This window comes from Narcine bancroftii, chromosome 1, assembly GCF_036971445.1.
Source record: "Narcine bancroftii isolate sNarBan1 chromosome 1, sNarBan1.hap1, whole genome shotgun sequence".
Lineage (NCBI taxonomy): Eukaryota > Metazoa > Chordata > Chondrichthyes > Torpediniformes > Narcinidae > Narcine > Narcine bancroftii.
In genome coordinates this window covers 355,029,820-355,047,874 of record NC_091469.1, presented here as the reverse complement: position 1 = coordinate 355,047,874, position 18,055 = coordinate 355,029,820, and the positions used below count along the sequence as shown (strand labels likewise).

Below are 18,055 nucleotides of genomic sequence, written 5' to 3'. Positions count from 1 at the left end.
CCCTTCAAATAAATGTTGCAGATTAGTCACTGAACCTATGGTAATTTTCTCCCTTAACACCTGTGCAGAAAAGGCCTCCCACCAATAACTTTTCCAGCTTTGCATGGTAGGCATTTTTTCTCAGACAAGTGCATGGGCAACAGGAAAACCCATTTGTTCAACTCCCTTGTTGGTAGCAACTGGACTGAGTAGGAATTTTTGAGCAAAAAAAAACAGACTGGCATTAATCAGATCACTCTCTATAAACTTTTGAAATTTATAAATGCTGAAAGCTTATTTATTTCCAACAACCACTTTTATAAGCAAAGCAGCAAGGAAAAATAGAAAGCACTGGATGTATTCATTACCTTAGGTAGCAATTGTGGAGTGATAAACAGTGAAAATGAGCTTTCATCGGACTTTTATAAGTTTTGATGGCAGCAACTAATGCTGTCCAACATTCTCATTCTTATCAACATTTTCAGTTTTTATTTCAGGTTTTCATTATTTTGATTTTTGTACTATTATTTAGTGTGAAAAGTAGGAACACAAAAGCTACCATAATGTAAATTCTGCTGTATTGTTTTTAGGTTTACTCAGTTATCATGTAATTTCTTACAGTTGTTATCCATTATTTCCAGGTTGAACTAACAGACAACATGTTGCAGTGTTATGACTTTCCACCATCGCCAGGAAAACCATCATCTGCAGCGCCTTTGCATGTTGTTAGAGCTTCAAATGACCCATTAAAATCTTCATCACTGACATATGTACATGCAACTCGGCCTCTGACTAATCCAGGAAAACCATCTGTAACTTTGCATGTCATCAGGCATCTGACTGATCCAGGAAAATCTTCATCTGTGATGCCTTTGCATGCCAGTAGGCCCCTGACTGAACCAGGAGCATCGTCATCGGTCACCCCTTTGCATGCAGTCAGATATCCAAGTGATCCAGGAAAATCATCAGTAACGCCTTTACATGCGGTGAGACATATGACTGATCCAGGAGTTTCTTCTTCAGTAATGCCTTTGCATGCAATTAGGTATCTAAGCGATCCTCTCCCACCAGTTCAACACACCACATCTCCAACAGACAGGTATGGTTCTTCAATGGTTTGTGTTTTGTATTGTTTTTTTCAAAATATCTCAAACTTTTTTTTTGTTTTATCCCTAGTTGAATAGATGATTTAATGAATGGTTTATTTCAACTTGGGTATAGTCAAAATCCTCCTTCCAGATCTCAAAAGAGATCTGTCTGGAAGCCTGAAGACTTTAATCAAGAAAATATGATTGGAATCCATATTAAAATGGCTGAGATAAAAATCAAGAGAGCTAAATTGACGAATAATATGACCCAGTAAATACTTTTGGCTTAAGAGTACTGGTCTCCTATTTATAAAAAATAGAATCCAAATTCAAAAGATTAGAATTAGTCTTTAATGGAAAGAGCAAGTGAAAGTGCAGACCCAATAATTTTTAAATTCAATATTAATACACCAATGTGTGGCTAAATATGAAATGTTTAACTTTAAAGGATGAAGTGGATTGTTCATCTTCATGCATTGATGGTCTTTATGCTGTATGTAGTGTTGTCAAACTGTACCTGTAGAAGAAAAGATCCATATAAATTCTTAAAGATTGCAATCTTATTATGCGAGCTATTTTATTACATGCAACTTCGGTGATTGCCCTGCCTCAGTCCCTGCACTTCATGGGTCAAGTAGAAGGCTTTCCATATCTTCATGAAGCTTAATTTCATATTATGGTAGCTTTCTTCTTTGCTCTGGTTATGGAATGCAAGATTTCCCTTACTATCATCAATGATTTTGGTCATCATTTTCTAAAAGTCAGAGAAGAAAAGATAGTTCAAGCAAATGGAATATGACTGTAATATAGCACTTCAAGAGCATTCATCAAATTAAGCTGTTTTGTCTGTGACCAAGAAGCACTTCCTTACCCACCAGTCCTTCCACCTTCTTAAGTATTTTTTGTTGCAATTGCAAAAAGTGCAGAACATCCCTATCTCTCTCCTTACACTTCCATCCCCCTCACCTCCATCCAAGGCCATAAACAGATCTTCCAAGAGAGGTAGAGCTTTACATGCACACTGTCTAAGCTAATCTACTGCATTTGGTTTACTTGATGTCTCTACATCCGTGAGAACAACACCTGCACCTTGTTTGTGGGTCCAAGCTGGAACTCCCAGTTGCCAACAATTTTAATTTCCATCACCATTCCCACACAATTATGTCTGTTCTCTGCCTCATCCACTTCCAAGCTGAGGCCAAACCTACCCTTGAAGAACTACATATTATATTCATTCTGGACAGCCTTAAAGCCAATGGCATGAACGTTTTTTTTTCCAATTTTGGATAACCCCCAGATCCATCGGGTTTCAGTGTTTTCATCTCATCTTTACCTACTCCCATTTTTACTTTTCTCTCTAATCATACCCAGTTCCTCTGCATCTCAGAGTTCTGCAATACCTCACAATATTAGATATGTTTTCATATTTTTCTCTCCAAAATAGTCAATTTCACATTTTCACATATTATAGTCCACTGCCAGATCTTTCCCCACACTCTTAACTATCTCATCCATTTACAGCTTCCTTATATCCTTTTCATTATATATTTTGTTATCTGTCATCAGCAATTTAGCAGGTTCCCCCCATCCAAATAATTCATGTAAACTTGGAAAAATAAATGAGGCCCCAACATTTGATCATGTGGTTTGCAACTTGTGACATCTAGCTTTCAATCTTATTGGTTAAGCTCTTTCACTATTTCTGTCATTGCCAGTACATTGCTTCCCACACCGTGAGCTTTCATTCATTCCAATAACCTTGATCCTCCATCTTACTAAATACCTACTGCATATCTGAGTTTGGGAGAAAACATTAGGAAGGGGGAGGGGAAGAAAATTTAGAGAGAGAAAGAGAAGTAAGTGCGGTAATTGGTGAAGAAGATGTGGAAACAATGGAATCAGATTGGGGTGGGGGGGGTTTACATAAAATTAAAGAAATTAATGTTCATGCCATTAGGTTTAAGGGTATCCAGGAGGGATATGATTGCTGTTCTTTAATTCCTCTAACCAGTCCCACAATGACACGTCTGTTCTCAGCCTTATCCATTGTCAAAATGAAACCAAGACGTCTTATTCCTCCTGAAGATGAAGACTGATTTATTTTTTAATTTTATGTAACTCCCACTCCCATCTGATTCTATTGCTTCCATCTCTTCTTTACTTATTTTCTCAGGCTGCACCTGAGCTGGAGAGGGACCAATATCCTGGTGGGCAGGTTTGCTAGCTGTGAGGAAAGCTTTAAACTAGTTTGGAAGGGGAGGATGGGAACCAGAATGTGAGTGCAGAGACTAGGGCAGAAGGTGGAAAGAATGATGCAATGTGTTGTGGGTTTGTGAGAAAGGACAGGTAGGGGTGGAAGCATAAATGTAGTCATTTAGAAAGTTTGAAATGTCTATACTTTAATGTTAGAAGTATTATAAATAGATGAACTTAGAACATATGGAATTACAATGTTGTGGCCATTACAGAGACTTGGCTGCTAGAAGGACAGCATTGGCTGATGCAGGTACAGGGGTTTAGGTGTTTTGAAAGGAGTAGGATGAGAGGTAAGGGGGGTAGTAACATAACTGGTCAGGGATAGTATCACAGCTATAGAAAGGGAGAACGCTGAAGAGGGAGTATCCACTGAATCAATGTGGGTGGAAGTCAGAAGTAGGAAGGGAGCAATCACTATACTGGGAATAGTCTATAGGCTGCCAAATAGCTCTCAGAATTCCAAAATAAGGATAAGTAGGCAGATTTTGGAATGGTGCAGAAATTACAGGGTTGTTATGAAAAACTTTAACTTTTGCTGGCACCTCCTGATTGCAAGAGGGATAGATGAGGCAGAATTTGTCAGGTATGTCGAAGAAGGATTCCTTACACACTTTGTGGACCAGACAACTGAAGGAGAAGCCATACTGGATGTAGTACTGGGTAATGAACCTGGTCAATTTGCTGATCTCTCAGTGGGGGAGCATTTCGGTGATAGTGACCACAACTCACTGAACTTTAGCATCGTTTTTTAAAATATTTTATTTCAGTTTTAAGAAAATACAAAATATAGTACTCAATTAATATAATAACATAATACATCGAACATAAAATCATAGAAGAACATTCAGAAATGTATAAGTTGTTACAAAACAAATTGTCTAAACTTGATCTTCATAAATGTAGAATGAAATGGGAGCTGGACCTAGATAGAAAGATTGATGAGAATGTATGGAAAAATATATGTAACGATAGTATGACAAAAGTAATAAATGTACGTTATAGATTAGTTCAGTATAATTTCTTATCAATTATATTTGACGCCGCTTAAATTGAAAAATTTTCAGTCTAGTTCTTCAGATCTATGTTTTAGATATGGTCGAGAATTAGGTACTTTTTTTCATTCAACATGGACTTGTTTTAAGGTTAGAAGTTTTCGGTTGAAAATTAAATCATTTTTAGAGCAGATATTAAAAATAAATTTACCTTTTGATCCAATGTTATTTTTATTAGGAGATATTAAATCAACAGCCTTAAAATTGAAACTAAATATGTATCAAATTTAATTTTAGCGTTTATCATTAGTGGTTTCTAAAAAGAGCTTAGCTATTATGTGAAAATCTGATTTAAATTTAGGGATGAAAATGGTGTAATGAAATGAAAACATGTATTCCTTTAGAAAAAATTACATATAATTTGAGAGATAGATATTCTTTTTTTATTAAAGTTTGGAGCCCTTACTTGAAAGCTATTGATGTGAAAGTATGAGGGCTCAGTCCGCTCCAGTAGATGTCTTCGCTCCTGTAGCCAAGAAGCTTTTTAGTTTTAAAATCTTAATAGTGATCTCCTTTTTCTTTATTTGTAGTTGGGGTAGGGAGAAGAGGTGGGGGGGGGGGGGGGTTAGTTGGGAGGTTGTGAGTTTTTTTTATATATAAAAATGATTGATAATACTATATATGTATCTAGATGTAGTAATTGTTATTTATGATGATGAATTTTAAATAAAATATTTAAAAAAACATTCATAAGGTCTGGAAAAAATAAAAAGGAAAGTCCCTCCGGAGATAAAAAGAAAGAAAATTGAAAATTGAAAAGAAAAAGAAACAGGAGCAAAGTTCAACATCTCAGAGTCATATCATTTTAAAAGTTTTAAATTTCTAATAAGGAATATACTAATTAACAAATATCAAAATAAATTACCAGTATACAATCATGGCATTTAAGTAATGTATGTAAGGTTGCCAAATTTCGAGCTTTAGCTTAGTTATGGACAAGGATAAAAGCAGACAACATACGAAAGTGTTTAATTAGGGAAGGACTAATAAAGATGGGATGAGCAGGAACTAGGGAGAGTAAATTAGGAACAGATGTTCACGGGAGAAAGCATAGAAGTAATGTGGAGGATGTTGGGGGACCACTTGCGTGGGGTTCTGGATAGGTTTGTCCAATTGAGGCAAGGAAAAGGGAACCATGTCGACAAAACAGGTGAGGTAGATAGTTAAGAGGAAGAAGGAGGCATACATAAGATTTAGGAAGCAAGAAACAGGAGGGGCTCATAAGAATTATAATGGCATCCAGGAAGGAACTTAAGAAAGAACCTTAGGAAAGGTTAAATGGGGCATGAGAAGGCCTTGGCAAGTAGGATTAAGGAGAGCCCCAAGAAATTCTATATGTAGGTGAAGAACAGAAGGATAATGAGAATGAAAGCGGGCCCACGTAAGGAAAAAAGAGGAAACATGTCCTTGGAGACCGAGGAGTTTAGAGAGGTCCTAAGTGAATACTTTGCTTCAGAATTCGCCAGAGAAAAGGTCCTTGAACAGAGTGAGGTTGGAATAGAACAGGCTAATGTGCTGGATGCTGTTGAGATTAGGGAAACAAGTGTTGGATTTTCTTAAAAACATTAAGATTAATAAGGCCATGAGGCCAAATGCATATATCCCAGGTTGCTGTGAGAAGGGAGGAAAGAGCTAGCTGGGGTATTGGCTGTTATCTTTGAGTCCTACTTGGCCCCAGGGGAGAAGCCAGATGATTGGAGAACAACAAATGTAGTCCCCTTGTTTAAAAAAAGGTAAGAGAGTGAATCCTGTTAATGAGTGACTGGTGAATCTTGTGTCAGTTGTGCGTAAACTATTGGAGAGGATTCTTAAGGATAGGATCTATGAGCATTTGGAGAAGTACAGTCTACCAGGGATAGTCAGCATTGCTTTGTGAGGCGAAGGTCATTGTAAAGGTTAAAATGAATTGTAAGTTTCAAGCAGCTAGAATATTGTTTATGAATTTCATGAGTGTGTCTCCAAAGTAACAGCCTTTAAGCCAAGGTCTTTTTCTTCATGTTTGAGATAAACAGTTTAGTTTTGAATTACTGTTCAGACCAAGGCAAAATGTAGACAGTTCAGATAATTTATTTGACCTATCTTTTGAAAGTATTAACATATCACTGTTTTATTGTCCATTTTATTAACTTTTAAGTATAGTTTAATTATTATTAATAGTTCTTTTCACATAAGTTCAAATAAACAGTGAAAAACTCAGTGCTACTTTAGAACAGCTATTCATTTAATGAGTCAAAAACAATGACGTCTGCATGCTGTCCAAGTGATTATAAAGGAAAATAGTCACAGATAGTCGTGCCTCACAAGCCTAAATTAGATTTTTGAGGAGGTAACAAAAGAAATTGATGAAGATAGAGTGGTAGATGTGGTCTTTATGGATTTTAGGAAGGCATTTGTTAAGGTCCCCCACAAGATAGTTGTTCAGAAAGTCATGACATCCATGGAACCTTGGCTGTGTGGATTAAAAATTGACTTGCATGTAGAAAGCAGAGGGTAGTACTGAGCGGAAAGTATTCTGCTTGGAAATCAGTGACTAGTGGAGTTCTGCAGGAATCTGTCTGAGACCCCTACTCTTTGAGATTGAATTGTAAGAAGAGACTGGATAAGCTGTTTTCCTTGGAGAAAAGGAGGCTGAGGGGTTGTCTTTATAGAGGTTTATAAATTTATGAGGGACATGAGGTGGCTGTTTGCAGTTTTTTCCCTCTGAGTTAGGGGAGATGAAAACTAGAAGGCATAGGCATCAGGTGAGAGGTACAAAATTTAAAATAGACTTGAGGGGGGAACCTTTCACACAGAGGATGGTGAGTGCATGAAACAACCTGCCAGAGAAAATGGTAGAGGTGAGTACAATTTTAATGTTTAAAAGACCTTTACACAGGTAGGTAGTTAGGAAGGGTTTACAAGAATATTGGCAAAATGAAGGCAAATAGGGCCTTCTCTGTTAGGCACCTTGGCTGATGTGGATGGGTTTGGCCAAGGGCCTGCTTCTGTGCTGTATGACTGACTCTATCTCATTAGCCAATTATGTAAAGACCTCAAGGTATTACACGATTACAGTTTGAAAGCTGCTTATTTCGCTGTCAGCTGCTTTATCTATCCAATGAAATCTTAATGATTAATTAATGAGGATAAAAAAGAATCACTCTAAGAGAAGTGAAAATGTTCATGGTGGAGCCAGAAGGCAAAGATAGGTGAAATAATGAATGGGCTAATAAAACAGCTTGTATTACTCCCATGTTGTACACTGTTGGATGAAAATATCGGATTTGTCTTGTGAATAGGTTCTCCGGTTTTTTTTTGCAGTGCCGATAATTTGAGGCGTGAACTGGATCGAGAGAAGATAATGAAACGTCTTTTAATGACAGAACTTTGAAAGCACAGCTTGGATGAAGTGACAGAACTGGACCAGGGCCTCTGTGTGCCTTTTGTCTGTTTGCGTTCCTTTTGAATGACAGACAAAGCAGCTTTGATGCGTATAGTTTGTTACACTTTCTTCATTGTGATTCATAACAATACATTTGTTTTTTTAATCATACTGAACTAGATGTTTACATTACTTTCCTGCTGTAATCAGGAAGGGCTTGCTTTACGAGGGTCAGCATAAACTTGATTCCTGATACTGCCTCTGTAACCAGTGTCGCAGTGCAACAGAGCGAGGGTTTGCTTCGCTGAAAAGGCCATTCACAAAAAATGTTGCACATAGCTTACTTTAATTGTAAGGAAACAAAGTCTGTCTATATTTGCACTATGTTTTGGAGAATATTTTCATAGGAATATGGAGAACAGTCACTTTGTATATCTGGAGCTATTACTGAGCCACTACATTTCGATGGTCTAGTTTTGTGTGAAAGAAGAGTGAACACAAGGTTTAATATTGTTTAAAATAAACACTTGAACATAAATGATATATTCTGCAGACAAATTAAGTGTATAAATAATAGGATTGAGATCGGCAATATGAAAATTGGATATAATGTATTTGTATATTCCCACAATGTTATAATCTAGGTACATATAAAATTGAGACTTAGACTTTGGTTTGATATTTGTGGTTAACATACCATTCATAGAATGTTAACAGTGCACAAGAAGAACTTTTGAACCATGAAAAAATATCCTTATTAAAATGCCCTGTAATTAATATTTTCTCCAAAAGGAAAGTTGACTCAGTGCCCTGTACTCAGTTAAACCTATGTTTAATTAATTCTGTCACCTTGTTCATAACTTGTTTTGCTGCAGATTGGTTCTTTGAACAATTCAAGCACATTATTTCTGCTGGGTGTGTGTTGGAGCACAAAATGATAGAATATAGGCAGACATTGTATAGTTTTGAAATCAAATTTGAAGATTTTTAAATTAAACTTGAATTGACTTTCTTTAGTTTTCTGAACAAGTGCTCAAGGAAGTCACTATAGTTGGGTTATCACATACTTGACTAGTGCTGTTGCAGTATTGTTTACCCTTGCAATGCGGCTCATTAAACTGCCGTCAAATTTCCAACACTGCTTTTCATAACAATGCACTGAGCCTAATTTGTTTTGGAAGGGGTGTGAATGGGAGTGAGGGTCTCTCTTTTGGTGTGCAAAACTTTGATAGAAAATTCAGACCATAGGTTCCACACAAAATTTCACCAGCTAATCAGGAAAACCTCTGGAATATTGATGGTGGCTCCGAAGCTGCACGTCCAATTTCCACTTTAGATCGTGAATTTTTGTTGTACGTGAGTAATTATTCTGTATTTCCCATTATAGATTACCAGATAGAAAAACAAATCTTTGAACTATCATATATATTCCTTTTGTGAACTGTTGTATGGTTTTTTCTTTGTGTTTGCTAGATTGGCTTTGTTTGGTTAATGGTGATATTTGAATCCACAGTCGCATCACTGTGGTTACAATGGTTCCAGAGCAAATTTCCAGTACTGATGTTTTAAGATTACTTGATTGTTATTAGAATATTAAATTTTCTTAAAAATATGGAAAAATATTCCAGTTCTGCGGCTGCAAATTGAGAACAGTGAACTTCTTCACTGGTTCATTTTATCATTTTCCAGAATGTTTTTCTGATATGTTTGCTGGTGCCAGTTCGTAACAACTGAAGCTTAAAGGAACATGTTGTGGTTTTAAATACATTATTGTATATAATATGCTTTGAGCAAAGATTTGCCTAAACAAACTGCGATGAGATTTTTAAAGATGATAAAGACAAGAAGATGAAAGTATCAACAATTCCAGAATTCTGACCTTAAAACAGAAAATGCATGTACAAGTCACACAATGGCCAAACAATCTTTGCTGGGAATTATCCTTGTAAGCGTATGTTATTACATTTCCCATATAACTGACATATTTTGTCAACACCTTTCATTTAAAGTCAAGTTTATTGTCATCTGATTGTACAAGTACAACTCTCTGGTCCTCAATGCAAAAACATGTAGACACATCACCAGACATAACACACATACACATTTCATGTTTATCCAGTCTGATCTAAGAGATTGATGTCTGGTTTGACCATAATCTTGGGTTTACTACCCTGTAATGAAGTTTTTTTTTCTCCTCAATGTTGTGTTTTGAATTTTATCCCATGTCCCTAATCTGTTATAATACATTCTGTCTACTGTCACTCTTTTTACATTTCTGCATATCAACCAGATACATTTTTTCTTCTGTGCAGATATATTTGCATTTTAACACTGTATTTTTCTCTTTTTTCTCATTTTTAAGGTTTCTCATTTTCAGTAGCATTCTAAATGTAGCCATCCTTCTGTGAGAAGCCATTGAACACAGCTCATAAAAGTCTGTGCTTAATCCAATGTTATCTCTTTGATTTTATATTCTGATGTTAATGAGACTAAACTTTCTGATGCACATCACAGAGGATAAGTAGTCAGAAAATAGTCATAAGGAATCTTTTCTGCAGTCACATCTGCCCTCAGCAGCAGGAAGACATTTTGGGAGCTGTGGCTGTGGTAGATTCTTGAGGGGTATCTGTCAGCATGCATAGGATTTCAATAATCCAGCTTCTTTATAAAAGATCCTGATGCTAGAGGTAAAGACCCAGTTGAAATTAATGTTAAGATGAAAAGGCACTTGGAGTTAATTCATGTGCACTTACACTTAACAGGAATAATGATCTGAGACAAAAGAATATTGTGGATTACTTTCACCATTATTTAGTGTATGACTGCATATCCCAGGCTGGAATCAGTTGACAAGTTATTAAACAGGAAACCATCAGATTTGTATAGCTATTTGCTTTTGATCAGCTTTTGAGAGAATTTGTTTGAACCAACACATGCTAAATTCTGCAATAAACTGTTTGATTTAATGGAATTTAATTTTACATATTATCTTTTTTGAAAAAAAAATCTTTTGGTAAAACGTTACCCGCACGTTTGCCATATAAAATCAAATAAATGATAAAGGATCTTTAACCTAAAATATTCTATTTCTCCACAGATTCTGACTTAAATGAAAACTGTTTCAAGCATTTTCTGTTTTTATTTCAGATTTTAGCATCAGTGGTTTTTCAGTACTCTTGTGATCACCCCATTACAGGAAAGATGTAAAAGCTTTGGAAAGGGTACAGAAGAGATTTACCAGGATGATGCCCAAATTAGAATATGAGCTATGGGAAGAGGTTGGACAAACTTGGATAATTTTCTCTGGAGCGTTCAAGGTTGAGGGGGATCTGTTTATTAAGTTATGAGAAAGATAGGCTAAATGGTCAGAATCTTTTTCCAAAACTAAAAATGTCACTTTCTGGAGCGAATGAATTTAAGGTGAGGGGAGTTATTTGAAGGAGATGTGCAGGGAAAAGTTTTTTTTTGTGTATAGGGAATGATAAGCGCCTGGAATGGACTGCCAGGAGTAGTGGATGATCCAGATACAGTAATAGTGTTTAAAAGGCTTTGGGATAGACATGAATATGCAAGGAATAGAAGGATACATACCATGTTGTGCAAGCAGCAGTTTTAGTTCGATTTGTGTGTTAAGTGCAGACATTGTGGGTTGAAGGGCCTGTTCCTATACTGCTCTGTTTTGTTTTATTTATTATTACATGTTTGTACTGTTTAATCAAAGTGATACCAGTTTTCATTGATCAATCATTTCCTCTGTCATTATTGATACATTTTATATAGAAGTTTGTAAAGCATTTTATATTTAAAATGTTTATCACACTATCCATGCAGAAGCAGTTTAATGATAACCATGTAAAGATTACTTCAAAATGCAAATGGATTTATTTAATTAGCAGCATATTTAAATTCTGAAATGTGTTAAATATTGTGCTGACGTACTAGAAAAAAGATTTGACTAAGACATTCATTTTCAATTGTACATTTACAGAGCAAACTATTTGGAGCTTGAGAAAAAGCTTGCCTATTGCTATTGATTTGTATCATTTGGTGCGGTTGTCAGCGCGTGGTTGAAACGCTTTATCCCTTTTTCATAAAGGTTATCCTGCTTCTCCACCTTAAAGCAGCCATTAGGAATTTGGGTGAATAGGTTTGATATCTTCAGACTTCACCCAATTGTCTATTGATGAACAAAATAATCTAGTTTGGGATATGGTGCGCTGTTAGACAGAATCAGACACACACAAGGTAAAGACTGAACAACAGGCTTTAATCCACAAAGACTTCCACAGAGCCAGGCTGGCTGTGGCTGCAGCAACTCTGAGTGAGGCCTCAGGAGGCCGGCGCAGGCTTATATCCCAGAGGGTGATTGACACTCGACCGGGTGGGGCTTGATCCATTTATGCTGACTGATTGGCAGCTGGCCAGGTGTTGTCCTGTCCCCTTACTCACCTGCAGGTACAGAGGTTTCCCCCTGCAGTAGGCCGGTGGTATTTGAAGCAATGAACAATCTGCAGGAGGAGCTCAGTGGGTCAAGCAGCATTAGTGGGAGAAAAAGAATTGTTAATGTTTTTGGCTGGAACATCAAGCTTCTTTTTGTTCCACTTGTTCTGCTCCACCTGTTGAGTTCCTGCAGCAGGTTCTTTGTTCTTCCAGATTCCAGCGTCTGCAGTCTCCTGTGTATTTCCAGTTTGGCATCTCTGTGCAGTAATGACATCCTTCATCTGAGGTCAGTGAATGTGTAATTCAAGCACATGCAAAAAAATTCTCATGGTATTATTCAAAAATAACAATAACATTTTGTACTCCCATACCAACAATCAATTGATCTATCATAATTATTTCATGTGCTCTTAATGTGGTTCAGCAGTTTGCTATTGTGTTTGCCTAAATCTCAAAAGTTATTCATTCAGTTTGAACCCCTTCACAATATTTGAGGACATGACAAAACATGATATTGTTCCTCGAGTCATTTCTTGATGATTGCTTTGTTCTTAATATAAATATTATTCTGCTGTGCTTTACAAAGAACATTTACATGAAGTTTGTCATTAATCTGCTTTGTTTGAAGATTCCCTGTAAACTTTGAACTGTTGCTACACAATTACAGCATGGGCCAATTACTATAAATCTGTATTAGCTCAATTGATTGGGGGCAGGGTGTGGAGGGGGGGGTGCTAGAGAAAGGATCTGAAATCCGAGTAGAATTTACTACTCAAAGTTAAGGGGTATCTTGAATAACCTTTTAATTATTGGTAGAGCATTGTTTGTTCTAAACTTAATGTAAACACTGCATAATTTAACAGTAATACATTTTATTTGGTTGCTAAAGTAGAATGTTGTGAGGTGCTATGAATGAGAATCAATTTAGTATTGTAATTCTATGGTACTGCAAGTATTGTTTTATTATGATAGACTATTTTAGTCTGCTAATATTGTCAGACAAGCAAAGTAAAACTCAAGCAGCATCAAAAAAATTACATTTTCAAATCAGCCGAATGCCGAAAATAACTAAGTGTTTGGTGGTTCTGAAGTGTTGGCAAAATGGTTTAAATATCTCTCAGGCAGTCCAGTTAAGGTGCCAAAATGATATGTGACTTGGAACTGGCAACTTAAGTGTCCTGTTTTACTGCATAGCATTGATGTAAAAAATAAAACTAATAGAAAGAATTTGTCTTTAAGTATTGATTTTGTTTTGTGCTATCATAAATTAATAGTTTTTGATTGCAAACTATAGATGTTTTCTTTGATCCTGTGAAAGAGCCAAAATATAACAAAATTTAGTTTGGTCTGAATGATTCAGGAAATTTGTAAAATAGTATTTATCGTTGAGAATGTTGCTTTTACTTTCAAGTTACATTTTTTACTTGTTTTTGATTAACAAAATAAAAGATTAACCATGTGAAGTGGAATTGTTTACAGTGAAAATAGGCCTTAATAATTGTTAATTTTAAGTAATTATATTTGATAAACCTGGCAATTTTAATGCTACTGTAAAATACTGTGTATTTCAGCATCCTTGAGTATTAATGAAATCATCATTTTTTATGAGTTATCTTGGCATTTCTTAAGTGGAGAATTTTAATGGAACGTGTTAATAATTAGTCATAAACCAGGATAAATGCTCAATTTATTATTTTATTTCATCTCCTGTCCTGCAGCTACTGAGACATTTAGGAACCTGGTTTCACTGATACTGAAAGCTCTCCACTGCAGAATCCAAGCAGCAATCATTTTGTATGCAAGGTTTCATAGTATGTCAGCAGGCTTTTAGACTATGGACCTCTTCTTACCTGATGTGTAAATAAAAATCTCTTCCTCCATAAGATTTATCCAGCACCTAATTGAAGAGCATATTTCCATGTGCTATCCTCCCCATGTTCTTTCCCCTCCCCAAATCCTTTTCTGTGTAGTCCGAAACCAATTGTAATTAATAGCGGTAAGCACAGCCAAAAATACTTGCACAAACTCATTTCAAATGGCATGGCCCAGTTTTATATACCACATTTAACAATTAAACCATTTTAACGGAGGCCTCAGGATTGCATTTAACTGGGAAACTTTTTTAATGAGTAGTCCATGAATTGCTGGAACTCCAGGTCAGTTAAATTTGTTATTTATTTAAGTCACAGTTATTAATTGCTGTTGGAACATACAAATTACTTAGAACCATAGAAGACTACAACACAGAAACAGGTCCCATCAACCTTTCATCTGTGCTGAACCACTTTTTCTTTGCCTAGTCCCATTGGCCTGTACCCATTCCATACCTCTCCCATCCACGTATCTGTCCAAATTCTTCTTAAATGTTAAAATTGAGCCCGCCTTTAAAACTGAGTTTGAATTTAACATGGAATTCAGTCACATTTCTGTGACTGAATTGCACCAGAGCTGCTTTCAATTCAGCTCATGATTTTGCTGGTCACCCTGGACTCAAAAATCAGAATGAATTACATACATATGTATTTATTTCTGACAAAATGGGTCAGGTTTTTCTTCTGAGAACCATAGAATATTACAGCACAGAAGCAGACCCTTCAGTCCATCTAGTCCATGCTGGACTATTCTCCTTTGCCCCACTGAACTGCAACCTGTTCATAGCTCCCCCATCCACGTACCTGTCCAAATCCTTCTTAAATGTTAAAATTGAGCCTGCATTCACCACTTCAGTTGGCAGCTCATTCCACACACCCACCATTCTCTGCGTGAAGAAGTTCCCCATCATGTTTCCTCTAAACTTTTCTCCTTTCATCCTTCACCCATGTCCTCTGATTTGTATCTCACCTCCCTTCAGTGGAAAAAGCCTATCTACACTTACTCTGTCTATCTCCCTCATAATTTTAAATACCTCTATCAAATCTCCCTCATTCTTCTATGCTCCAGGGAATAAAGTCCTCACCTGTTTAACCTTTCCCTCTATCTCAGTTCCTGAAGTCTGGGTAAGGTCCTAGTAAATCTTCTCTGCACTCTCTATCTTATTGATATCTTTCCTCTAGGTAGGTGACCAAAACTGCACACAATACTTCAAATTTGGCCTTACCAATGTCTTATACAACTTTACCATAGCATTGCAAGCTCCTATACAAAATCCTTTCAGTTTTGAAGGCCAATATGTCAAAAGGACTCTTTACAACCCTATCCACATGTGACACCACTTTAAGAGAATTGTGTATCTTTATTCCCAGGTCTCTCTGTTCTTCCACACTCCTTAGCGCCCAACCATTCACTGTGTACGTCCTTTCTTGGTTTGTCCTTCCAAAATGCAACACCTCAAACTTGTCTGCATTAAATTCCATCTGCCATTTTTTTATCCCATTTTTCCAGCTGGTCCAGATGCATCTGCAAGCTTTGAAAACCTTCTTCACTGTCCACAATGCCTCCAATCTTAGTGTCATCAGCAAACTTGATTATCCAAATTATCACATTATCATCCAGATAATTGATTCAGATGACAAACAACAATGGTCCCAGCACCCATCCCTGAGGCACACCACTAGTCACAGCCCTCCAGTCTGAGAAGTAATCATCCACCACTACTCCCTGGCTTATCCCATCAGTCAATGTTGAATCCACTTCACTGCTTCACAATGAATATCTAGCGTCTGAGTCTTCCTGATGAACCTCCCATGTGGGAGGGACCTTACTAAAGTCCATGTAGACAACATCCACAGCTTTTCCTTCATCAACTTTCCAGGTAACCTCCTTGAACAACTCAATAAGATTGGTTAAACATGACCTACCACGCACAAAGCCATGTTGACTGACCCTAGTCAGTCCCTGGCTATCCAAATAATCATATATCTGATTTCTTAGAACACCTTCCAATAATTTACCAACTACTGACATCAGGCTCACTGACCTATAATTTCCAGGGTTACTTTTGGAGCCTTTTTTAAACCATGGAACCACCTGAGCTACCCTCCAATTCTCCGGAACCACACCTGTGGATAAGGACATTTTAAATATTTCTGCCAGAGTCCCTGCAATTTCTACACTTGCCTCCCTCAAGTTCCGAGGGAACATCTTTATAGGCCCTGAGGATTTATCCACCCTTATTTGCTTGAAGACAGCAAGCACTTCCTCATCTTTAATCTCTATAGGTTTCATGACCTCATTGTTCGATTTCCTTACTTCCTATGACTGCTCAATTCCTGAGTGACTACTGGAGGGGAAAAAAAACATTTAATATCTCCCACATCGGTTTTGGCTCCATACAAAGCTGACCACTCTGATCTTCAATGGGACTAATTTTATCCCTTTCTATCCTTTTGCTCTTAACATACCTGTTGAAACCCTTTGGAGTTTCCTTCACATTGTCAGCCAAAGCAACCTCTCGTCTTTTAGCCTTCTTGATTTCTTTCTTGAGGTTTTTCTTGCATTTTTAGACTCAAGTACCTCATTTGCTCCATGTTGCCTATGCCTGCTGTACACCTCTCTTAGAATAACTGATCTAATGCTACTGATGAGCACATCATGTTCTTTACTGTTATTTCTACTGAGTACAGTATCACATTAAATTAACACATTTGCTATAAAATTGCAAAAGAAGGAAGGAAGCTCTGCTAATTAAAGTAGAATATTTCTATAGGGGAAAATATTGCAGGTGTGTTTCCTGAAAGACATTCTAACAAGTATGCTTTAGAAATGCTTTTTATTAAAATCAGTATATTTTTATTTAATTGTTTTCATTAGAAAGTAATTCTCTTGATGAATGATACTTGAATAATTTTCAGGTAGAAATTGTAAAATACCAATATTGAATCATGATGGTTGACCCTGATTGATATATGTTCAGTGGATTGTATTTTCAGAATGATAATTGAAAAAAAGTAATTTATATCTGTGGTGCCATTATGACAATTTTCATTGTTAAATCAGGATGTCTGTAACTTTTCTCCACGCGATATTAGTCTTGTGCTGCTTTTATATCTAGTTATTTAGCATTTAAATGTCAATAACTATCGTGCAATTTCTGCATCAAATATTGTACCAACCTTACAAAATCTGCATTGTGGTACACTGCTGCTAATAGCATTTATTTGTGTGTGCTGATCAATGCTGATTATCCACAAACCTTGTCCCAATAAAATGTTCTTACATCTGAATCCTGTCATTCTATTTTATTCATACATTACAGCTCAGTGGCTCTCAACTTTCTTTTCCACCCGTAGACCTCCTACAGTAGAGTATTCCTTTCTTCACAATGGTCCACCTATAATAAACCAACAGAAAATGAACTTCTGAGCTCAAGCTCTTTCCTAAACAACCGTTGGAATTTTTATTTTGGTGGGAAAACTGAGGGGTTTTTTTTCTTGTCATTTACCATCTTAGTTCAAGTTTATAGTAACAATATGCCTGATACCAGAGTGAAGAGTGTTTTTATGAGCAGTCTGGCAAATCTGTTCTAACAGACCTACAGCTGTAACAGGTATAAGAGCAAGAGCACAATGGGAGTACAGTGTTACAGTTAAAAGATCAGTAAGTCCAGAGCAAGGGCAGCATGATGTGAAGTTCACAAAGGAGCTTGGTGGCTGTGGAGAAGAAACTGTCTTTAAGAAGCTAGTAGGTGCCTAATTTCACGCTCGAACCTTCTCCCTAATGAGAGGCGGGGGAAGTGTATGTATCAGGCATAGGATGGGTCTTTCAGAATGTTAACTGCATTTTCTAGGTAATGGGAAGTGAGGGCAGGGAGGTTTGTGTGATGTTCTGAGCTGGATGCACCAGCTGCTTCCTGACTCCCAAAGCATATGACCATACACTTTAAAACATTATATTTCATCTGCCACCTCTTCGTCCATTCTCCTAATCTATTTATGTCTCTC

The 18,055-nt window shown here is 36.8% G+C and overlaps 1 protein-coding gene across 2 annotated transcripts in view; it reads left to right on the top strand.

Moving 5' to 3' along the window:
- Positions 1 to 7,907, top strand: part of epb41l4b (erythrocyte membrane protein band 4.1 like 4B) — a 332,591-nt gene extending 324,684 nt beyond the window's left edge. For both annotated transcript variants that reach the window (XM_069911692.1, XM_069911699.1), the window contains exons 24-25: positions 621 to 1,078; positions 7,676 to 7,907. In XM_069911692.1, the coding sequence (XP_069767793.1) occupies positions 621 to 1,078; positions 7,676 to 7,745 (528 nt within the window). In that variant the 3' untranslated portion in view covers positions 7,746 to 7,907. The remainder of the gene's footprint in view (positions 1 to 620; positions 1,079 to 7,675) is intronic.
- Positions 7,908 to 18,055: the final 10,148 nt, after the last annotated feature.